This window comes from Lethenteron reissneri, chromosome 56, assembly GCF_015708825.2.
Source record: "Lethenteron reissneri isolate LAM-NWPU_2019-01 chromosome 56, ASM1570882v1, whole genome shotgun sequence".
In the NCBI taxonomy this organism is placed as follows: Eukaryota; Metazoa; Chordata; class Hyperoartia; order Petromyzontiformes; family Petromyzontidae; genus Lethenteron; species Lethenteron reissneri.
The window spans coordinates 8,193,889-8,218,755 of record NC_083834.1 but is presented as its reverse complement, the minus strand read 5'-3'; the positions used below and the strand labels follow the sequence as shown (position 1 = coordinate 8,218,755).

Below are 24,867 nucleotides of genomic sequence, written 5' to 3'. Positions count from 1 at the left end.
CAGAAAATTGATCTTTAAAACGGTTTTCGGTTCAACCGGCTTTTGTTGAACGACCTTACACAAGACAAAGATCCCCCCGTGTAGCCTTAAGAGACTGTTGGTGCAAATGCTGTAAGCGAGCACCTATGAAGACCGGCACAAAACACGAGGGCTAGGCCCATGACCGGTTCAGATAATCGTCACTGGGTATTGGCCGTGAGCGGGACTCGACCTCGGGTCGTCGAGTTCGTAGCGCAGCGCCGCGCTAACAGCCACACCACCGCTCGTCACTAGCCAAGTCATATGCGGGTGCGCGCACACACACACAACAACAACAACACTTGCTCCGGCGTGTGTGTCTGTGCGTGTCAGGGCGGCATTCGAAATCGACACCTCGTGGTGGCATCGAGCCACCAAAAGCACATCACCGACACGAGCGACCCTCTGAGCCCACCCCACCGCTGCACAGCGAGAGACAGAAAGAGAGAGAGAGAATAAAAACGATGGCCACACATTTGTGGCCTCTGTGACCCCACATGGCACTGTGGCGACGGAGGAGTTAGTGGGGCGGGGGGCGGGGGGCGGTTTGGTGTAGCGGCCTCTGTGATGATCAACGCAAGAAAGAGGCCGTCCTTGAGGGGTGGCCAGGCAGGCGGTGTCGGGGTTACCGCGCTGCTATAATAGTGAGCGCCGTGCCACCGTCGCCACCGTCCCGCGCTCATCACCCGTGCCACGATCATCATCACCCCGTGTCACTGTCATCAACCCGTGTCACCCTCATCACCCGTACCAGGCTCATCAACCCCGTGCCACCCTCATCATCACCCCGTGCCACGCTCATCACCCGTGCTACCCTCATCACCCCGTGCCACCCTCCTCAACCGTGCCACGCTCATCAACCCCGTGCCACCCTCATCATCACCCGTGCCACCCTCATCACCTGCCGTGCCACGCTCATCACCCCGTGCCACCCTCATCACCCGTGCCACCCTCCTCAACCGCGCCACGCTCATCAACCCGTGCCACCCTCATCATCACCCGTGCCACCCTCATCACCCGCCGTGCCACCCTCATCATCACCCGTGCCACCCTCATCACCCGCCGTGCCACGCTCATCAAACCCGTGCCACCGCGTCCGTTCTGTGGGGAGCGGCATGGAGGTCGCCGAGCGAGGCCTGGAGGCGCCCCTGCCGCTGCTGCTCAGCGACTCGAGTGGCCACTTCTACGTGGTGCCCGAGACGGCACGCATCGTGGCCGCCATCGACAAGCCCGTGGTGGTCGTGGCCGTGGTGGGGAAGATCCGCACGGGCAAGTCGTTCCTCATGAACCGCCTCGCCGGGTCCAACTCAGGTGCGTGCCCTGCAGAGTCGCCACTCTCGCCATGCACACTCCCCCCCCTGCCCCTCACCTCCTGTCGTTTCCGGCATCGGAAGAACGAGAGAAAAAAAATTGTAATTTTTGTTATGTAAGAAATGCGATTTTTGTTGTTGTTGTAATTGACTTCAATTTCATACCGATTGTGCCATCATCGGTGTCGTCACGTGAGTGCCATAGAGCCCACTCGAAGCCCGCACAGGGCATGGCAGGGCGACCCTTTGTGTTCGAGATTTGGCCCGCAGAGCTACTTCTGGCGTTAATTCGCGTGATGCCTGGCTCACCCGCCATGCAGCTGAGGCCATCGTGCGTCGTGTGACAGTGGTGCAATGCGAAACTGAAAGAAAAGAAATATATACATTGCGATACAGATGTACTTCATTCTAGCGGAACAAACCCCAGATGCATGGGTTGAGACATCTCTGCCCTCAACGAATTCAACACAGGAAGCGACCACAAGCTGATGCGATGCAAGTCGCGCTTGCAACACAGCCAAAGAGAGGGCTCAACTAATTGCGGACAAAAACCAAGAAAAGTTAATCTGAATGAACGTCCGAACAATATTTGAGCCGGAAGGATATATCATTATTAATTGTTGCAGATTAACACCAGGTCCTCCCGTTTCAGTAGCAAATGACCGAAAGCTTACTGGGATCGTTGGACTCTCGCCTGCCTCTGAAAATATTTCCCTGGCGCTCGCGCAAAAATAAATCGTGCGGGATTTTTGCAATGGGATGGTGTGAGTTTGGAAGGCATTAGGCACGGAAGCGAAGCAAACCGGTACCGGTTGCGGCGTTTTTTTTTGCGTTTGCTGCTGCTGCGTTTTTGTTTCTGCAAAAGCTCTGCCGCATTTCACGGCTACATTCTCCCAGCGCATGTGAAAGAGCTGGGGGTCGGCCAAAATAGCTTTCTAAAGAGGGCCACGCCACATAAATCACGCGCGGTCGGCGCATAATTGGGAGTCGCTTGCTCCGCTTTGCCACTGTCACACGCACGTGTATGCGGACCTCTCTCGCTCGCTCGCTCCCTCCAGCCCGTCCGTCCGCTCCCCCTTCCTCCTCCTCCTCCTCTGCCCCCGAAACCCGGCACAGTAGCAGCCGCCGCCGCCACGGTCCCGGCGTGATTTACCGTGTCGCCCACAACCTCAGGCGCCGTGACCGTCCCGCGGTGCCACCTTACCGGGTTACGCTGGGGGAGGGATGTAGGGGTTGGGGGTTGCCAGGGCTCGGGTTGTCTTACGTGGGAACTGGACGACCGTTCCGCTTTCCACGCGGACGAGAGTCCAGCTTTGGTTGAACAACACCTGAAGTCGAAAGTCTGCCGGCGAAAACGCGGAATTCAAACAAAATTGTCAACTTTTATTTTGGACTCGCGTTTTCAACATCCCTCCTCCTCCACTCCTCCTCTCCTCCCGGCTGAGATGATGGTGGCAGGGTTTGACGACACACCCATGTCGACGCGATCTAGCCCGAAAAAAGCCCTCTTATGAATAATATTGCTCGCGAAAGCCTGCTGTGCGTTAAATTAACCAAATCATTCGGCATGTTTACCCGCGTGGCGCAACAAATCTGGTTTGACTTGGCTCTGTTGGGTCGTGGAGGGTTATATATAACTATTGATATAATACCCGCACCTCCTATAAGCACGGTTGGCTACGTACGGTGCGATAGAAGTTCAACATACATACATAAACTAATTACGAATCACGGAAATGATTAGCTGCACCTTTATGAGCATTGCGGCAGGCGTTAGGGCTGATTTTCTCGTTATAGCCCGAGCTGAAGCCAGTGATGGAAGTTCTACATTCCTCAGGCGTGGAAGATAATATATATCCCAAGGCCAAACCACTGTCGACTTGTTCGCAAAGTACTTATTGTATAAGCTCCACCCACTCTACCCATGTGCCTATCTGGCCTACATCGCTCATAGATTATTGGCTTCATACGACAGACATTGGATATACGCACACCCGCTGTGTGTGTGTGTGTGTCAGTGTCAGTGGGTGTGTGTCAGTGTGTATGTGTCAGTGTGTGTGTCAGTGTGTGTGTGTGTCAGTGTCAGTGTGTGTGTGTCAGTGTGTATGTGTCAGTGTGTGTGTGTCAGTGTGTATGTGTCAGTGTGTATGTGTCAGTGTGTGTGTGTCAGTGTGTGTGTGTCAGTGTGTATGTGTCAGTGTATGTGTCAGTGTGTGTGTCAGTGTCAGTGTGTGTGTGTCAGTGTGTATGTGTCAGTGTGTATGTGTCAGTGTGTGTGTGTCAGTGTGTGTGTGTCAGTGTGTATGTGTCAGTGTGTATGTGTCAGTGTGTGTGTGTGTCAGTGTGTGTGTGTATGTGTCAGTGTGTATGTGTCAGTGTGTGTGTGTGTCAGTGTGTGTGTGTACGGTTGGAAGCGGTAGTGTAGCGGTTATCGCGTTGCGCTGTGAACCCGGCGACCCGAGTTCGATTCCCGCTCACGGCCAACATCAGTGACGATTATCTGAATCGGCCCTGGGTCTCCCCTTGGTCGACTCAGCCTCAAATGAGTACCTGGTGCGATGTGTAGACATCGTCACTGGGGAAATAAAGGCGGCCGGGCGTGGTGCTGCCCACCCACCCCATCAGCACTTGCCCCAACAGTATGTTAAGGCTATACGGGGGATCTTTGTCTTTGGGACGTAACCTTAGCGCGCTGCCCTACGCGTGCCCTACGAGCCCGGCGACCATCAATAATGGCAAATAACTGAACTGGTTCCATGGGCCTTCCCAGCCTGAAGTGATGGGTAAACTGGGGAGACAAAGGCGGCCGGGGGGACGTGATACTGGCCACCCATCCCCAGAGTACGCCGTACCGGCCTTCATAGGTGTTACTCGCGAACAGCAACTTTCCCCAACCGTCTGTAAGGCTATACGAGGGGGGGGGGGAGGAGGGGTGATTGATGTTTGTTCCTGGATAGTTCCCATGGAAATCGCGTAACGTATGAATGTAGATGTTCCCGGTGTTGAACCTTACCAGCCCTCCACCACCACCACCAGCAGCAGTAGCGGCAACAGCAGGTCCACGTTCGCTCACTGCCCCACGTTGCCCCTGAGCGGTGACATCCCAGTAATAGGAGCCCCCTTCTGAGAAGTGCCGGGTGCACGTACGTGCCTGGTTTTTCGTAGAAGCGCTCGCTCTGTGCGGCACATTGTCGCATACCGGCCACGTTTAACACCCATCTTCATCACTACCACTGACTGGCTCTGTGTGTACTCACTTACACTGCTTGAAGGAAGCCAGACTGAACACTGCCCATATACTAATTTCTGCCCACAGGCTCAACATTGCCCATCGACTCAACACTGCCCCTCGACTCAACACTGCCCATAGACTCAACACTGCCCATAGACTCAACTGCCCACAGACTCAACACTGCTCACAGACTCAACACTGCCCAAATACTAATTTCTGTCCACAGACTCAACACTGCCTATAGACTCAACACTGCCGATAGACTCAACATTGCCCTTAGACTCAACATGGCCCACAGACTCAACGGTCATCCGATTATTGATATTTTTAGAACTAACGATTCTATGCTCCATTTAGATCGACGTGCGTTCATATCGGTGGTTCTTAACCTGGGGTGCACTGCTGCACCCCCTGGGGGTATGCGATGCCCTTTCTGGTGGTGCGAGACATGGCCAGATTTTTTTAGAAGGTAAATCATCGAGACACAAATGAACCTCGGGGCACGTAAGTACAACTACTTTGTTTCATCAAGCCCTATGTATTCATTGTGCATGATATATCATTTTAACGATTGAGAACCAAAGGGGTGCAAGGCTGCGGTAAAGGTTAAGAGCCACTGGTTTAGATAATTTTTCCGTTGTAGGATTTCCACACGATAGGCCACTGAGTTGAGCTATAATTTGTGGCCGGGTCGCTTCTGAAAGAAGAAGCGATACGCTAAGGAGGCTTTCGCGACCAACATCATCCATAATAGAGTTTTTTTGGGTTAGATCGCCTTAATGTAATTGTGTCGTTAAACCCGCCACCACCCGACACAGCCAATTAGTAAGGTTTGTCACGTAAACAGAACATCCCAATTCGTTACTCGTACAGCACACCGGTGTGTTGTAAATGTTGTGGATTTGCTCTCCAACACACGAGTAACGAATTGGCACGTCCTGTTTATATGACACACCTTACTAATTGGGTGTGTCGGGTGCTGGCGGGTTTAACGGCACGTGTATATTTACGCGATCTAACCCAACACGCCTATATTATGGATCAGTTGGCTTTACCTGCTAAGATAACAAAACACTGTTTAGTTTTATTTGTATATTTTTTAAACAGTGATTTGTTTACCTTTTCCTATACTTTGCACTCCTCTATTCGAATTGTTTTTGTACTGTGTTGTTGTCACCATTCTGAGCCCATGCCCCTACTGGACATCTATGAAAAATTGCTTTACAGCTCATCGAAGATTCTTCTGGTATAAATAAATATTCTGATTCCTGTACAAAGCGGCAGGTCAGGCCATCTACGAGAGGAAGCTCCTGGCGGTGATTGGGCGACGCCACGGCAATACAGTGTGTACTGTATTACAATATGTACTGTACCTGGAATACAGTGTGTACTGTACCAGGTGTTGTAGGCTCGGGTTAAGAGACAGATGGGAGATCAGACATGTATTCATGGATCTTTGCTCAGCTTTGATTGGTCATCCCCTCTGAGGGAGGCAGTAGAAAGATCCCTGGATTTGATCTCTCATGGTCTACCTCTAAACGGCATCCACTGCACAAACCATGGCAGCAGCAGATGCGGATACCTGATTATGCACATATGGAAATTAAAAACTCTCCAGTAATAGTGGTGCGACTGTGGTCATCCAGAACAAGACCGTACGACACGTAAGGGCGCAATGCTCCGATCCACAAACATGAAGAGAGAAACATCACAGCGAAGATACACTCCACTTACTCCTAACGCGGCTGTCTGGCTTGACTCACCTGAATTTGAAATTGCAGTTGTTGCTGTGCATCTACATCAGCCAATATCAATTACCGCACTGAATCGTACTTCTATGCTCCAATGTCTATGCCGCCCGCCTCCACCAACTGATAATTGACCACTGATGGGGTGAGGTGTGCACAAAATTGACCCCATGACCTGCACGGCGTGGGCAGGTCCTCACCTCGTTAATGACCATAAACCATCATCATGCGAACTCCGGTCATCCTCGCAGCAACGGCTTTTGGCTAACCATCGAAGAAAGATGCTCATCGCATAACGCGCTTTCAGATGCGCTTCTGCGACCGTCTGGAACGCTCTTCCTTCCGATATGAGGAAGCCACTTTGAGCCGTGCACTTTAAAGTCATCATCTAGATTGACAAATTAATTTCTTTACAACTGCCTTATCTGTTTAGTCTATTTCTTTTCCCCGCACCTCCGATTAGCAGAGTTGGCGACGTACGGTGAGAAAGAAGTTCAAAATACACACGTACACAACGTGCGTTCACGTGTAAGACTCGTCTTCCTGTGCGTGTGGTGATCTCTCCGCCTATATAAGTCACTCTCACCCCGCGTGTGTGCTCCTGTGTGTGTGGCAGCGGTATCATAGCACTCAGCGCGCTGCGCTACGAACCCAGCAGGTACCCGAGTTCGATTCCCGCTCACGGCCACCACCAGTGGTGACGATTATCTGAACCAGTCCTGGGCCTCCCCTAGGTCGACTCAGCCTGAATTGAGCACTTGGTGCGATGTGTAAAACATTGCCATTGGGCGTGGTGCTGGCTACTCACCCCCTGCTGCGCCTGTGCCGGCCTTCATATGTGCTACTCGCTAACAGCACTTGCCCCAACAGTCTGTTCAGGCTACACGTTCGATTCTTTGTCTTTGGGAAGTACCATTGTGGGGTCCGGTGGTGCAGTGGTCAGCGAGCTGCCGTTCGAACCAGGCGACCCGAGTTCGATTCCCTCTCACCACCAACAATAGTTGCGAATTACTGAACTGGTTCTGGGCCTCCCTTCGGTCGACTCAGCCTGAAGTGATGTGTAAACATCGCCACGGATGAGACAAAGGCGGCCGGACGTGGTGCTGACCACCCACCCCCTCATGCGCCATGCCGGCTTTCATATTGTGCTACCCGTTAACAGCACTTGCTCCAACAGTCTGTTAAAGCTACACGGCGTGGAGATATTTGTTGCCCTGTCAGCCGCACCTCCGATTGGCATGCTTGGCTAACGTACGGCGCGAAAGAAATTCAACATATGGCACGTAAATACATCTTTTTTTGGGGGGGGTGTGGGGGGGGGGGGTTGATCACGCAGGCTTCATGCTGGGCAGCACCATCAAGTCGCACACCAAAGGCATCTGGGTCTGGCCGCGTCCGCACCCGCTGGACAAGAAGAAGCACCTGCTGCTGCTGGACACAGAGGGTCTTGGCGAGGTCAACCCGGTAAGGACGGCCATTACCCCACCCCACTCCCAGCCCCGCCCCCCGCCCCCCGCCTCTTTGGCTGTACAGCTGAGTGGGCCTTACCTGGGGTAAAATAATAATGATATAAATAGTTGAGTGCGGTTTTTTTATTGTTGTAATTGCATAACGGATTTTTTTTGGGTGAGATCGCGTGAATATAAATGTGCTGTTAAACCCGCCACCATTCGACACAGCCAATTAGTAAGGTTTGTCACGGAACACAAAACGTGCCAATTCGTCATTAGTTCAGCACCCCTGTTGTGTGTTGGAGAGTAAAACCCACAACAACATTTCACAAATCGAGTAATGTGACGTTTCGCCGGTAATTACAACCAGCATCATCAGGCGACCTAACCTCAAAAACCTATTTTATGGATAATAGTGGCTGTGAAAGCCTATTACGTGTTGAACTGTACGAACGTGATCATTAGAGATTCAACTTCACCTCTTAGAAACATCGCAATTGCTCCGAGTCATAGGAGCGAGGTCACCCAAAGGTTCATGGGTGAGAGTTGGCCATCTGTGAAACTACTGGACATCTGGGGGAAAAGAGCTTTATCGCTCATAGGATTCCTCCAGTATAAATCAAGATTCTGAGTTGAGAGACTGCCTTAGAGCCATTCTTAATGCCCAAGACCGGTCTTGAGAACCCAAGGCTGGGTGAATCTGGGTTCCCAGGCGTTGTGACCGCACACAAAAATCCCATTAAATTCAAACTCTGCTCTGTTGCCTTTGTAATTTGTTGTGCTTCCCCCACATCTCCGATTAGCGCGATTGGTTATGTATGGCGCAAAAGCAGTTCATCATGCAAACTACGATACACTGTCCAGACTCAACACTGCCTATAGACTCAACACTGCCCATAGACTCAACACTGCCCATAGACTCAACACTGCACCATAGACTCAACACTGCCCATAGACTCAACACTGCCCATAGACTCAACACTGTCCATAGACTCAACACTGCCTATATACTCAACACTGTCCGTAGACTCAACACTGCCCAGACTCAACACTGCCCATAGACTCAACACTGTCCGTAGACTCAACACTGCCTATATACTCAACACTGCCCAGACTCAACACTGCCTATAGACTCAACACTGCCCAAACTCAACACTGCCTATATACTCAATACTGCCCAGACTCAACACTGCCTATAGACTCAACACTGGCCATAGACTCAACATTGCCCACAGACTCAACACTGTCCATAGACTCACCACTGCCCACAGACTCAACACTGCCCATAGACTCAACACTGCCCACAGACTCAACACTGCCCATAGACTCAACACTGCCCATAGATTCAACACTGCCCAGACTCAACACTGCCCATAGATTCAACACTGCTCTGACTCAACACTGCCCATAGACTCAACACTGCCCATAGATTCAACACTGCTCAGACTCAACACTGCCCATAGACTAATTTCTGCCCATAGACTCAACACTTCCCAGACTCAACACTGCCCACACGCTCAACACTGCGCATAGACTCAGCACAGCACTGCCCATAGACTCAACACTGCGCATAGACTCAGCACTGCTCATAGACTCATCACTGCCCATAGACTCAACACTGCCCATAGACTCATCACTGCCCATAGACTCAACACTGCCCATAGACTCAACACTGCGCATAGACTCAGCACTGCCCATAGACTCATCACTGCCCATAGACTCAACACTGCCCATAGACTCATCACTGCCCATAGACTCAACAACACTCAGCACCTCCAATAAGCACGGTTGGCTACGTACGGCGCGAAAGAAGTTCAACGTACGTACATACAGTACATACGGTGCATACGAAACTCGGTTCATTGACGTTCAACGTGGCTAAATGTCAGCGCTGAGACTTAAAAAAACGTCACTTTGATTGACACTTGACGAACAATCTTCGTGAGGGATTGAAAGGTGTGCCCCCAGCGCAAATACGTCGCTTGAAGTCGCTGCAGAAATAGCTGCGTGCGATCATGTTCGGGGTCTTCTTCCTCCTCCCTCCTCCTCCTCCTCGTACGACCGATGTCGGTGTAGAGCAACAGCTTTAGTTTTACCACGAGCTGGTTGAGCCACGTGATTGCGGCCAGAGTCGCAGGGTGGTGCATCGTCGTCACGATCATCATCGTTGTCATCATCGCTGCGATGATCCCCTCCTCCGTGTTTGCGAAGCGCGCATCGAGTCTCCCGTTACATTCCACGCTTCTGTTCCGAGTGGCCACAGTTGCATTCCAGAAATTCAAAATCAATCAATAAAAAGCCATCTAAATTCTTTAGCATGGGACCCTTTTTTTGCCAGTATCAAAGAATGAATAATAAGAATAGATGTTACCCTTTCTGGCAATGAAACAGGTGGTAATAAGTTCAAACACCAAATAGAAACCTTTTGTAAAGAATCAAGTCTGAATGAACCACACATGGTGCTTGTGGTGAACATGCAAACAAAACATATTTTGATAATACATGCACCCTTGATAATACATGCATTGTCTTTGAAACTAATTGGCCTACACCGTAGACGTCTTTATGGCCTAGTCTCACCAGTGTCAGACCACAGAACGCCAAAAGTGCCAGTGTTCTTTACATCATTTACGCAGTGCATCGCGCGCGGTTTATCCTCTGCTTACCGCAGATGTTTCCGAATGCGAGAGTGTCCTTGTCACGTGACGCGATGCCGACACGATTGGTGGGCGAGTCACAAGATAAAAAAACAGTTTTCTCGGCAGTTCGAACCGCACCGACAGCCCACGACGGGGAGTGTCCCGCCGCGCGGCTGCGGCTCAAGTTGAGAAATTCGCGCTTTTATAATTCTTAGAAGTGATGCGATGCGGTGGGTGAGGGGGAAGGGGCTCACGTCATCGCGAAGGGTGACCGCTGACAAGCGCCGCTGACGGGAATGGCAGCTGAGCGCACCGCAGATTCGGAGCGGTCGCAAGGATGCATCGGTCGGTGGTGCCGTCAAGCGTTTGCCTCGGTGTCGGTGACAGCGGCGGTGACGGCTCTATTGTGCAGGAAGGCGACACGGACAACGACCACGACACGTGGCTCTTCGTCATGAGCGTGCTGCTCAGCTCCATGCTCGTGTACAACACCACGGGGATCCTGAGCACGGACGGCTTGGAGCACCTACGGTATCCTTTACACCGAGCGCGAAGGGGGCGGCGGGGGGGGGGTGTGGAAGAGAGGTCGACGACCTTCGTCGATCAAAAATAGTGGCCACCCGGCAGGGCCTTCGGGCACCCCCGTGTGGGTGTCGGAGGGACCGGGTGCCTGGCCTCCCGCGGTGTCGCCTCGGTGTGTGTGTGTCTGTCTGTGTGCTACGTGTGGTTGTGTAGAGCGGTAGTGTAGCGGTTAGCGTGCTGCGCTACGGACCTGGCGACAAGAGTTAGATTCCCGCTCACGGCCAACATCAGTGACGATATTTGAACCGGTGCTGGGCCTCCCCTAGGTCGACTCAGCCTACTCAATTGAGTACCTGGTGCGATGTGTAAGCATCGCCACTAGGGAGACAAAGGCGGCCATGTGTGGTGTCGGCCACCCACCCCCTCGTGTGCCTTGTCGGTCTTCATAAGTGCCCGCTAACAGCACTTGCCCCAACAGTCTGTGCGGTGCATCCAGTGCGTGCGAGAGGGAAGATTCCTCTGGCACAGCAATGTGGGTGTCGGAGGGTCAGGGTGCTTGACCTCCCGCGGTGTGGCCACGGTGTGTGTGTCTGTGTGGTACTTGTGGTACGTGCGGTCCGTGCCAAAGGGAAGATTCTTCCTGATGTGGCCAAAAAAAGCTCGTGTTGGGGTCGGACGCACATGCCCAGGATAGGTGAGGGCCGGTTGTCGAGACGGGGCATTGGAGTGGTCTCCACGGGTCTGGCGATCGAGGGGAAGAGGAGACCTAAGGGCCGATGTTGTGGTACTTGTAAGGGCAGGTGTTGGAGATCGTGTGTCCGACTGTGCATAATTTTTGGGATCTGGTGGAGGGATGACGACGTTGGTAGCGAACCGTGGTGGCGGTGGTGGTGGCATCAATGGTTTTTGTCCACGGTGACATCTACTCCTAGGCCTTGTGATCACGCTTTGTCTGGTGTTTTGGGGTTAGTATGCATGTCATCATGCATGCTATTTAATTTCTGATGTTGCTGCTGTAACCCCTGTGATTGTGCATGAGGCTGAGACTCGGCTGTGACTACACATGGGGACAATGCATGGATACAGCATTGATACATATTTAATAACATAGTACAGGATTTATACGTAATGACTCAGTCCATTTTCTCACAAGGGTTAATGCAATGATAACTACTTTTTTTAAGATGCCAGTGGTTACACCTTGAATCAACTCATACCTGCCATAGGAATGTGGAATTCTCATAATTCGGGTCCACCAAGAGAGATGAGTGCTGCCCAATACTCATTTGAGCACTGGGACACTTTGACTCCAAACTGATGAGCTCTTGACCCAACCACCTCACCAACCACCCAGCCGCCCAGATACTCAACCCAGAGCCACCATACCACTCGACCACCCAGCCACCCAGCTAATGAACCAATGACCCACCCTACCACTCTACCACCCAGCCACCAATTTACTGAACCACTGAGCCTCCATACCACCCTATCAACCAACCAGCCAGCCACCCAGCCACTCAGCTACCCAACAATCCAGCTCCCCAATCACCCAGCCTCATTTCCAACCAGCCACCCAACCACCCAGCCGCTCTACCACTCAACCACCCAAACACTCAACCACCCAACCACCTAACCCTCCTACCAACCAGCCACCCAGTCACCTTGCCAACCATCCACCATAACAACTATCCACCGAGCCACTCAACCACGCAGCCACCCAAATATCCAGCCACCCAGCCCACACGACCACACAACCCACCCAATCTCACCCACCCAAACACGCAGGCGCATAGACACATTCCTCATTTACGGTCGAGTGTGGTATGTGTTTTTCAAGCACCACTATCAATCGGAAATGTTTCGGTACAAGTGCACGTGGACTGCAGATAATTTCGGTGGCTGCCCTGGGTCGAGTGGCGGTGGCGTCAAAATGAAACTTTGAGATATTACAAGGTGCGATTAATGTTTCACCTGGTAAGCCGCGCTGAGTCTCAATATTTGTTTTGCCGGAGGGTTATGTGCTCTGGTGTTTTAGCCAATTTCACAAACATGTGGTATTTTTTTTATGTGAGGTCCACACAAACAAATTTTACAGACCCACTTTGTTGTACTGCCGTCGCTTGGCCACATCGCAGCCTGTGGCGGTTGGGAGTTTCACAAATCTTAAAGTTATATTTGTTTTATCAGGTAACGCCCCACTGAGCTATATAGCTATTTTTTTTCAGAAGCCACCTGGCGACAAATGATGGTTCAACGAAGTGGATTATCGCGTGTAAATTTATAGCAGCACAACAATCTAATGGCATGTTTCTAAATGTGGAGGGAAAACCCGGAGGACCCGGAGAAAAATCCACGCGACCACGGGGAGAACGTGTAAACTCCAAATACACAGCAGGCGTTAGGATCGGGATCGAACCCATAACTTTCCGCATACCAGGCGAGGTAGTTAACATCTCGCCACCGTGGCGTCCCTACGTGATCCACCAACTCTATCCTCTAAAAGCAGGTAGACGCAAGGCACGCATTGCCACGGCAGCCTGCCGTTTAACATTTCTGCCCTGTCGTGGAATTGTTGACACGCGAATGATCAGACGCCGCAGTGTTCAGAGCGAATAACGTAGCTCTGGCTGTGGCTGTGACTTCAGCGCTTGCCGAATTTGACTCCCAGTCTTTTAGAGTCCATCAAAAAATCAACAACAAAAACGCGAATTCATTTATTTCCACCAGAGTGTGGGTCGCGCGTGGATCGGGCGCCCGTCTCCTCCACCACCGAGCGTCAAACCCGAACGTACGGCCAGATTGAGCCAGACGGCTTAATCCGCCCATACATCATTTTTTTCCCTCTCTTCCGAGGTAACAAAAAAAAAACCTCCAGCATTTGCCAACGAAAATCGGCACGCGTGCCAGAACCGCCACGCGCCTGGGCCGTGCGGGTGGGCGTTGGGTGGGGGGGGGAGGCTGGGGCTGACATCACTGCCGCACAATCTGCCAGATTTTTTTGACGACGTTCCCGACCACACACACACGCGCGCGCGCGCGCGCTCTCACGCACGAACGTGGGAACACGAGTCGGGCAGCTTAGCCAGCTCAGTATGCCGCCCCCCGTGGTCAATCCAACTTGCCAGCTCGAAAATATTGAAGGTGGAAAGTTTTGCACAACGGGTCCCTCCTCCTTTGGTGGTGTCGCGTCGATGTTTGACGAGGTGGCGCCTGGCGCTTGGTCGGCCGTGGTCAACCGTGGGGCTGTGCGCTTTCTACTTCGCCGTGACATTCGCCGAAGAAGGGGAGGTCCCGTCTGTTCCGGCGTCACGGTCCAAAATATGCCGAACTTGATCAATGGCTCGCGAATGACTTAAACTGCGAAGGCACTTAGGAACATCGCTCCCTCCACGCTACTGGCAGAGACTAATGCCCACTCGCTGGCTGGCGCTACATTCACCATATGGCAGACAGGGGCAGCTGCTACCTGGGGGGGTACCCTGTTGCAGGGCGCCTCGAGATGTTACTGATTTGGAAGAGCGGCATGAATAACATCAAGTGGTGATGATGATGATGAAAAGAGAAAAAAGAGGTAACCAAAAATGTATCAGCCCCCCCCACCCCCTGCTGTTTGGGCACGGGCTGTGCCGATGGACGCTGGACGATGTCTATGCGTCACAGTGGCGAAATGTTAACTACCTCACTTGGTATACAGGAGGTCGTGGATTCGATTTGGACCCTGTCTCCTGCTGGAGTTTTCAGTGTCTCTCAGCCAGTGGTCGCGTTGATTTGTCTCTGGGTCCTCCGGTTTTTCCCTCCACATTTGGAATCAACGTCACGCGTTTAGAGTAATTGGCTGCTGCTGTACACTTCCACACGACGATAAGCCACTTAGTTGAGCCATCACGTGCGATAGCCTGGTCACTTCTAAACAAGAGCTATATAGGCTCAGTGGGTCATACCTGAAAAAAAGAGGATATATATCAGATCTCCCCCGTCCCCTGTCAAACTTAATCCGAACGATGTCCCTAAATCCTCTGGCTGGCTCCATCAAACCGAATGCCAACAACGCGGTCAAAACCAAGCCAAGCACACACGACCCCCCCTCCTCTCCCCCCTCCCTGCCCCTGCTGGGCCGAGTGCTCGAGGTGGAACTATCCCCCCCGTCCACCGACGAGGAGAGAGGGCAAAACATCGGGAACGTATCGGCTGCACTTGCTACGGGTGTTAAGTAACGCCGCAGCTTTGCCCAGTGGCGTCTCGGGGTGGTTTGCACTTGGCCCCTCCGATGTTCAAATTCTTCCCACACTCTCCTGAGGCCCCTTAACGACCCGCGCACGCCCGGTGCAGTTGCACCGCCTGCACACTCGATAAGCCACGCCGCTGGCCGGTGCTGCCATGCCCTCGTCTGTTTTGCGATGCACCGCTGCATAGCACTGGCGGCTACGCTCGGTGCGAAAGCAGTTCAACGAAAGCGCCTACGCACGGAAGCATCCGGAAGCAGATTTGTCTCCTGTGCTTCGCCGTCCGTTCCGTCCTCAATGTTTGGTGGTGGACAGCAGCAGCATCATGTTCGAGTCACTTTTACCGTAACTTAAGTGTCGGGATCAATGGGAAAAATTCAGTGTTCAAGCTTGAGTAGGACGAATAGAGCCAGGTACTCATCGTCTCTGTGTGTGTTCCACCAACCCGTGCTCGCTCACGTCTCGTCTGCGCCGTGCGTCTTTTCGCGATGGTGTTGAGTGGGGGGAGCGGGTGCGTGGCGGGTAGCTGAGTGAGCGAGTGTGTGCGTGTATGCATCTGGGGTGCGGTGGCGCAGTGGTTAGCGCACTGTGTTTCGAACCTGGTTCGATTCCCGCTCACGGTCGACACCGTTCCTGGGCCTCCCCTAGGTCGACTCAGTCTCAAATGAGTAACTGGTGTGTACAAAAAATTGTCACCCATTGGGGAAACAAAGGCGGTCGGGCGTGCTCCTTGCCACCCACCCCCTTCGCGTGCCGTGCCGGCCTTCCTAGGCCGCTACTCGCTAACGGCACTTGCCCCAACAGTCTGCTAAGGCTATACGGGGGGGGGGGACCTTTGTCTTTGTGTGTGCGTTACATTATCCCCAAAGAGAGTGCTGTCTCCCGGGGCGGGTGGTGCAAGCTGTGCCTCGTGGTTGACAGGTCACCGTCCCCCCCAGGTGCACGCTGTCCCTGCCGCCCCACCCCGAGGACATCATCATCCATCATCATAGCGTGTCCCGACTCCGCGTGACTGCAGTTGCAGACCAATGAATGTTGGCAAGACGGACCGGTGATCTTCTCTGATGTGACATCTGGGATTCAAACATTCCGACTCCTGGGGGGTGGATGAATCCTATGCTATATAGATCCGCATAAAATATTTCCACGGATTATAGATTCGTGTTTTTTTTATCTCTATCACATGTTATGGGGCTCCATATTTCTACCCCACCTACACATGTCCAAGTACATACGGATACACGCACGCGTGCATTTAGGTTGCAACCCAACGTAGATAAAAAATTAAAATTAATAAAAGTAAAATAAAAATAAAAGAACCGTCACAACACGATAGCTGTATCAAATAAGATAAACCCAAAGTCAAGTCACGTGACTCTCACAGGGAGCAAGTGCATCAACCCCATGGCGAAGGAACGCCACTCCAGAAGGTGACATCGCAGAGCTGACGTGTTGAGGTCGCCTTCCGCCCGTTGCCCCGAAGCCACACTCGGTGGTGCTGCTCATTCTCGCTCACGCAGCCATGGAGGCGTCCGTCGCGTGACACACGCAGGGTTCATACCCGGCACGGAACTCGTATAAGATCGAGTCGCGTGACACATCGCGATATAATTGACTAATCGGCCCTCGTGGCCATTGGCTTTGAGTCTCCCGTTGGAGCTCAACAACGCTACAAGGTCTTCTCGGGACACCGCGAGCAGCCACGCCGTCGAGACCCCTTGACATTTTAAAATTACGGCCCCTTCTCCGCAAGCTTCGGGTGTCCGGATTTTTCGCATCCATGAAGGGGGTGGGGGCGAAGGGGGGCGGAGGGTGGCGGAGGGAGGAGGGGGGCGGGCTCGTGACCCCTACGGTCAATTATCATCACGAGCATTCCGTCAGGCGCACCGCGGGCCACAATGACCCATGTGGCGCGGTCTCGTCACCAGCTAAGCTACGTGTGGATTTTACAACCCCCACCCCCCCCTCTTTTATCTTGTGTCCGCCGTTGAGTTATGGCCTCCTAAATACGGGTGTTTGGCAAGAGGACAGCGACCTTCATATAAACAAAACAAGAAGCAACATGCCCAGGGGAAGAGCTCACCGCCAGAGGAGAGAGGGCTGCCAGTCTGGGTGCCAGGAGTCGCGTGTGTTTGTCGTGTCTATATGGGGAACGGCAGTGTGATGGGGCAGCGGTAGTGTAGTGGTCTTTATCGCAAAGCCATCATCGTTCTCCGCTGAGGACAGCGCGGAGTTAATATTAAATTGGGCACAAATCGAAACGAACGGACACATACAGCCCCGTAGCTCGTGGCTCGTAGCAATGCATCCCTGCTGTGTCCTGGGATGTTCCACGAGGTGTGTGCTGTGCTACGAACCCGGCGAACCGAGTTCCAATTCTCGCTCACGGCCAACGCCAGTGACTATTATTTGAACCGGTCCTGGGTCTGACCCTAGGCTTGTAAACATCGCCACCGGGGAGACAAAGGCTGCCATGCGTGGTGTTGGCCACCCACCCATAGATGCGCGCTAGCAGCACTTGTTTGTATGTCCGCACGTGTGAATCGCCCATCACCAAGAGGGGAAATCACAACGGTCGCGTTTTGTCAAGATGTAGATCTGACCTTTGACTGTGATTTGACCTGGCGTCATGTGCTGATGTTTAACGTTACGGAGATAATCTAAAAATATACTCTTACAACCCATGGTGAGCTAGCAGCCCCTCCGTTAGCTCCGCCCACTCAGGTAACCCCACCCACTGCTCAGGTAACCCTGCCCACTAACGAGGTAGCCCCGCTCACTACTCAGGTAGCCCCGTACACGACCAAGATATCCCCGCCCACTCCTCAGGTAGCTCCACCCTCTGCCTCCGCATAACGTGAGTTTGACACGATGCCAGAAAACGTTGAGGCGGTGACAACATCGTGATGTTTCCAAATGCTTCGGACCACCAGGGAGAAACTTTCGTTGGAACCACCGCGACGTTTGGTATCTTGTCCGTGTCGATGATGGATGATGATGTGATTTTTTTTAATGCGGCCGTTTCCCTTAACCAGCGTGGGCCACCACCACCACCACGACGACGCAGATTCGTGCTCAACCTCACGGACCACCTGCGCACGGACACGCGGCAGAACGCCCACGAGCCTGGCTCGGACTTCGGCAGCTACTTCCCCTCGCTGGTGCTCTGCCTGCGAGACTTCACCATGAAGCTGGAGGTGAACGGCGAGGCGTGCACCTCGGACGACTACATGGAGCACTTCCTGAAGATGCGCGTCGACCCTCAGGAGGACGGCCATGAGGTCAACGCGCAGAGGCAGCTTCTGTGCCAGTACTTCAAGGTGGGTGTCGGTAAAAAAAAAAGAACCTGGCCAGGACTAACTAACTATCCACTTCACTTTTTTTTTTTCAGAAGCGACCTGGCTTTCACAAATGATGGTGCAACAATGTGGCCTATCATCGTCGTGTGGAAATAGAGAAAGCAGCCAATTACTGTAAACGCGTGATGTTGATTCCAAATGTGGAGGGGCCATGCAAACACCAAATATACAGCAGCAGGCGTCCGAGTCGGGATCGAACCCACGACCTCCTGCATACCTGGCGAGGTAGTTAACATCCCGCCACCGTGGGCGGTGCGGGCCTTCCCTGCGCCAGCCCTGCCCACTTTGTACGTGACCACGCCCACTGAAACACGAGCCCCGTCCACAGAGCGAGCGGCCTCCTCACTCTGATGTTTGGCCCTAACTCCTGGTCACAAACCCCATCTAATCCTCAATTAATCCCACCCACCGCACAGGTAGTCCTACACTTTTCCAGTACACGATCATGGGTCGAGCATGAGGCCAGAAAATGCTAAACTGCAGACAATATCCACATGCTCGCAAATTAATCACAACAACAATTAGTAGATAAATACTGAGACCACGGGTTCGTATCTGGGTTTCAGCTGGTCGTGCTTAAACCGTGTTCTCGAGTGTAGGCGAGCTAACGATCTCAGCCATGCCCATGGGACAATGACGGTGAGACCTTTCACAAATCCGACCGCTCAGTTATTTGTATTGACCTGAGAGCGACGCCGGATGATTCCGTGAATTCACCTCCAAATTTTTGGGCGGCCGCCGAACTCATCGCTACCTTCGTCCCTTCACCGTCGCCAGCGTAGTACGCTAACCACAGCCATGCCACGCGACCCACCGCCGATGAGGCCCTGTTACCATGGGGTGGGGGGGTGTACACCAGAGGTCGCAACCGGGTACCCGATACCCGTACCCTATCCGATACCCGGCTACCCGTACCCGGCCGGGTACGGGTACTCGTTTGCGACCCTGGTGTGGCCGGGTACGGGTACGGGTAGACCGTGAGTCACTGGTGAGTAACTGTTTGTCACTCATTTCCCATCGTCTTGTCTCTTCTCACAATTCAAGTTCCTAGAATCAACCCACCCGCGCCTGCAACATGGCTTCATCCCAGAGGTCGCAAACGGGTACCCGATACTCGTACCCTACCCGTACCCAGCCGGGTACGGGTAGGGTACGGGTACGGCCGGATACGGGTACGGGTACCCGTTTGCGACCATGGTGCGGCCGGGTACGGGTACGGGTAAGGAATCAAAACCCGTCTGCGACCTCTGATGTACACTGCCTTTTTTATGGGCGGCTCATTGTTAATTTAGACGTCCAAATTAAAAGTGTCGCCCGCCATAAATTATTGTAAACACGTCGCTGCTGTCAGCGCTACCAAGAGCAGCCAGGGTCTGGGCTCTCCCTCTCCCCCACCCATCGCCCCGTCGCACTCAGCTAACGGGTGGTGGTTTCTTTCCAAGGCTTTTTGCCACCGGTTGGGCCCATCCGGCGCCTCTGGCCGTTTGTCGTAGGGGGCTTTAACCTGCTCGTTGGCTGTGTAATTGAGCTAAAAGGTGTTTTTGGGGGGGGGGGAGGGGGTGGAGATGGGGGTGGAGGGGGGGGCTCGCGTGGTGTCCTCTGGCGGGCAAGCACGCTCAGGCAAGCAGCTCAAATTGGGGGCTCGAGAGGTGGCGTAACAAGAAAAAGTCAAACACTTGACGCGGACGACTGCGTTGCACGTGCTCAATTTAGCACGCGGTTGGCCACTGTAAGAAGTTCAGCGTATGCGTGTCGTGGTGTTTTGTTTTAGTCGACCGAAATAGCTTACGATATGAATTGCCGGGATTAGCGACACGTGTCGTATATGTGTAACGACAAAAAAAAAACCTTGTAATTATTACCACGATGATGGATTGTTCCCCTTGGATTTAAAGCAGTTGGGTTGATCCGGTGTGTGCAGGGCGAGAATTGTTGGCGAATGCGAGAAGTGATATCCTAACCCATTTTATAGCTCGAGTCGGTCTGGGTCAGAGTTGTAGCCCTGGCTAGGGCTAGAAGCAAAATCATTAATTGCTTTATCCTCATATTTATCTGTACCTCTAGTCCAGTTTAGCCAAGCATTTGGATATATCTCGAGCCCAGTTTAGATTCGTGTTTGTCTAAATCGCTAGCCCGGTTTAGCTGCGAATTTGACTAAATATCTGTCCCGGTTTATAGTCACGTTTGGCTATAACTCTTGCCCGGTTTAGACTTGTGTTTGGCTCCATCTCTAACCCGGTTTAGACTCATGTTTGGCTCTATTTGGATGTATCTCTTTCTCGGTTTAGCAGAGAATTTGGCTAAATCTCTGCCCCAATTTAGCCTCATGCGGCAACTGGCACCGCATCCCAACACCACCCCGAGGCTTATGAAATCACCTGCCATTCCCCTCCCCCGCCCCTCCCACCCCGCCCTCCCACTCTCGCACAGGAGCGCAAGTGCTTCATGTTCCCCAAGCCCACGGACCTGCGGAGCCTCCTCAACCTGCAGAAGCTTCCGGATGACAAGCTGGATGAGCTGTTCATGGAGACGGCCAACTCCTTCACGGGGTACACCATCGGCACGGCGCGCCTCAAGCAAATCAAAGGCGCCGTCTTCTCCGGCCTGGGTGAGCGTTATGTCGCTGATTCGGCAGCTTGGGTTTTGTCGAATTTTCGGGGGTTCTGCCTCCTCGTGCCATGTGTCTTGTTTCCCTTTTCCATACCTCACATCCCGTGTCTCGTCTCCCATCTCCCATCTCCCGTGTCTCATCTCCCATCTCCCATGCCCCATACCACATCATCTCCCATGCCCCATCTCCTCTGTCTCATCTCCCATCTCCCGTGTCTCATCTCCCATCTCCCATGCCCCATACCACATCATCTCCCATGTCCCATCTCCTGTGTCCACATATCCCATCTCCCGTGCACCCGGCCCCGCGTGCGCTCAGCGCTGGTGCGGCTCGTGGAGGAGTACGTGGCTGCTGAGCGCCGCCGCGCCGTGCCGTGCATCGAGAGTGCCTTGCGCGCCGTTCTCACCACCACCAACCGTGAGGCCAAGCAGGCCGCCATGACGCTCTACGCTGCCAGGATGGCCCAAGCCAACCTCGAGGTGCGTGCTTGGGGCTTAGAACCCCCCCCCCCCCCACAATGCCACTTCCTCCGCCCTGCTCGCCAGTGTGGAAGAGTAGGACAACACGAACTCCCTCCTGGAGGAGCTCTCCTTGTAGCACGCGAAGGAGGCAGCGACTCGAGGGAGTAATCGCAGGGCTGCGCCTCTTGCCTTGTCTCCTGCAGCTGCCGCTGCCCTTGCAGCTCATCAACGGGTACCACCAGCAGGCGGTGGAGCCTGCGGTGTGGCTCTACCACGAGCTCACCATGCTGGACCGTGACCACCTGCAGGAGAAGGAGCTGCTGGTGAGACGTGCTTCGTCCCCTTTCATCCACCGTTCATCCGCTCATTCATCCGCTCGTTCTTCGCTCATCCATCTGTTCATTCGTCTGTGCCTTTGTTCGTCCGTTCACATGTCCATCAATTCATTCAATCAAGTCTTTGTTTTCCCTTTGGTTGAGCCAGACAGTGTTGCCACCGGTTCTGGCTTTTTCAGGATCGTCCCCTTGTTGAGGAGGCAGCTTCTGCCCTCTGGAAATCTCTAACTCTTCCCGGGACATTACGAGTCCCGGGTTTTGTCGGTTATGTAATAATGCACAGCCAAAGTTCCCCGCTCTTTCCACACGGCACGCCACACCTGAGCTACATCACCACTTCCTCATTCCCTTCGTTCACCATCCACGGCAGTGTCCACCTCCCTGCCACCCTCCCCCACTCTCCTCCCTACCTACCTACTTCGCATCCCTATTTTACTTCCCTCCTCTCCCTACCTTTCCCTTCCTCTCCTACCTCTCTCCTCCCCTACTTCTCTCCTTCCCTTGCTACCTCCCTCCACCCCTCCCTTCCTAACTCTATCCTCTCCCTTCCCACCTCCATCCCCTCCCTCCCTCCATCACCTCCCTACCCTCCCTACCTCTTTCCTTCCCTTGCTACCTCCCTCCACCCCTCCCGTTCCTCACTCCCTCCCTCTCCTCCTACCTTCCTTCTCTCTCCTCCCTTTACCTCCCCCCTATCCTCCATAACCCTCCATCCCCTCACCCCCCCCCCCACCCCATCAGGTGGAGCTGACGAGGGAATATGCGAAGCTGATCACGCGGAACAGCGAGGTGTCGTGGCAGCGCTGTGAGCGCCGGCTGCTGCAGCTCTACCAGCCCATCAGGGAGAAGGTGGACCGGCAGGAGCTGCACAAGCCTGGTGGCTACCGCAAGTTCCGTGCCCTCATCGACAAGGTGCACGATGACTACTATGAGGCGCAGACGCGCGAAGAGGAGGTGAGGACCCCGTGAAGACAGTTGCGTTTCTGTCACCGCCGCTCGTCCACCTGCGGCAAGGCCTCTAACGGAGGCTCCTTCTGGCTGCAAGGCCTCTAGCGGAGATCTCGTCCGGTGGCAAGGAATCTAGCAATGGTCCCATCTGATGGCAAGGCCTCTAGCAGAGGTCCCATCTGATGGCAAGGCCTCTGGTGGAGGTCTCTTCTGGTGGCAAGGCCTCTAGCGGAGGTCTCTTCTGGCAGCAAGGCCTCTAGCAGTGGTCTATTCTGGCGACAAAGGCCTCTAACGGAGGTCTATTCTGGCCGCAACGACTCTAGCGGAGGTCTTTTCTGGCCAAAAGGCCTCTAGCGGAAGTCTATTCTGGCTGCGAAGCCTCTAGCAATGGCCTCTCCTGGCGGCAAAGTCTCTAGCTGAGGTGTCTTCTGGCCACAAGGCCTCTAGCGGAGGTCAATTCTGGCCGCAAGGCCTCTAGCGGTGGCCTCTTCTGAATGCAAGGCCTCTAGTGGAGGCCTCTGTTGTCGGCCCCTTTCACCAAACAGTGGTGCGAGCGAGCCAGCAATGGCAGGGCTGCACCTTTACCACCTGTGGAGGCGAGGGGGCGCCTTCACAGTGGAGCCAGACGTGTGTCCCCAAAAGAGGGACATGGGCGGTGGTTGATTTTAAGAAACCTGCACCATCGTTTAATTTCAACTGCCACGCCAGGAGATGGGATCAAACCAGCGAACCTCTCGATCACGATTCCAGTGTGCCCATAACTACTGCACAGCGGCACGACTGCGAGGCCTGTAACAATAATAACATTTAATGAGGGGGGGTCCCATCTGGCCAGATCTCCTGAGTGCCTGAGCGATACAGGTGGGGCGGGCCAATGGTCACGTGAACACGCTGCCTCACGTGAACACACCGAGTCACGTGTGCATGCTGCATCACATGAATACGCCGCCATAGGTGGACCGTAGGTGCGTCACGTGAACACGCCTCAACGTGAACATGCCACGTCATGTGAACACACCACCATAGGAGAGCCGCAGGTGCATCACGGGGACACGCCACGACGTGAACACTTCACATGAACTCACCACGCCACGTGAACACGCCGCTATAGGTAAACCGCTGCTGCGTCACGTGAACACACCGCCACCATAGGCGAACTACTGTTACGTCACGTGAACATGCCGCACCATAGATGAACCGCAGGAGCCGTCGACGGCTCGCAGAGGAAAAGTTTGCAGTTCGCTCAATTTAGTTTATTTTTAAATCCTTTATATTAAGTTCACTTGCTTGCTTGCGCGCTTACGACCGTGCAAATCTTTCGGTCGTTTTTTAACCCACTTCCCGTGATCCAATCGAGCTGACATTTTGCACACAGACTCGTTGTGCGTGACAATTTATTTTCGTTAATTTTTTTTTCCATAACTTTACACTTTTTAGGAAATTATTTTTTAATTATATTTAATTACCAATTGCTTAATGGTGGCAGGCAATCATCTGAGCCATAGGTGGCAGCCATCTCAAGCCAGAGGACGAGAGGACTCTAGCCACCACGCATATAAAGGATTTATAGTGAAAAACTTTGTTTTTACGGGTTAATTTTTTGCCAATTACTCTCTCGCAATCGCAGCGTGAACTGAATCACTAAAACTTCACTTGGCGACACCGTCGCCGTTAAATGGGGGGGAATAAAAACATTTGAATTGGGTTCTCAAATGCTCAAATGGGATGTGGAGGCCGTCGTTCATTAAAGCAACGCCTCTGCGTTTTATTTTTCGATGCATTGTGTTCGTTTAATGTTTTTTTTTTAATTCACAGCAGGAAAATGTCTACAAGCTGTTCATGGACCGCAGAGACATGGACGGGAAAGTCATTCTCAGGGCCGACAGGAACGTCACCGATGCGGAGAAAAACGAGATCGGTGAGAGTTCGTCTTTCTTCCTTTTTGTTTTACAATTTTTGCCGACAACAACAACAACAAAAACAAGGAACAAAGGCAGGTGCTCGAGGAAG

General features: G+C 53.2%; 1 protein-coding gene across 1 annotated transcript in view; it reads left to right on the top strand.

Moving 5' to 3' along the window:
- The first annotated feature begins 625 nt into the window (after positions 1-625).
- Positions 626-24,867, top strand: part of LOC133356935 (guanylate-binding protein 1-like) — a 34,582-nt gene continuing 10,340 nt past the window's right edge. Inside the window, exons 1-9 of the mRNA XM_061574639.1 lie at positions 626-1,329; positions 7,645-7,772; positions 10,811-10,929; positions 18,211-18,463; positions 20,933-21,110; positions 21,432-21,592; positions 21,778-21,897; positions 22,651-22,863; positions 24,673-24,775. Coding sequence (XP_061430623.1) covers positions 1,134-1,329; positions 7,645-7,772; positions 10,811-10,929; positions 18,211-18,463; positions 20,933-21,110; positions 21,432-21,592; positions 21,778-21,897; positions 22,651-22,863; positions 24,673-24,775 — 1,471 coding nt within the window. The 5' untranslated portion in view covers positions 626-1,133. The remainder of the gene's footprint in view (positions 1,330-7,644; positions 7,773-10,810; positions 10,930-18,210; positions 18,464-20,932; positions 21,111-21,431; positions 21,593-21,777; positions 21,898-22,650; positions 22,864-24,672; positions 24,776-24,867) is intronic.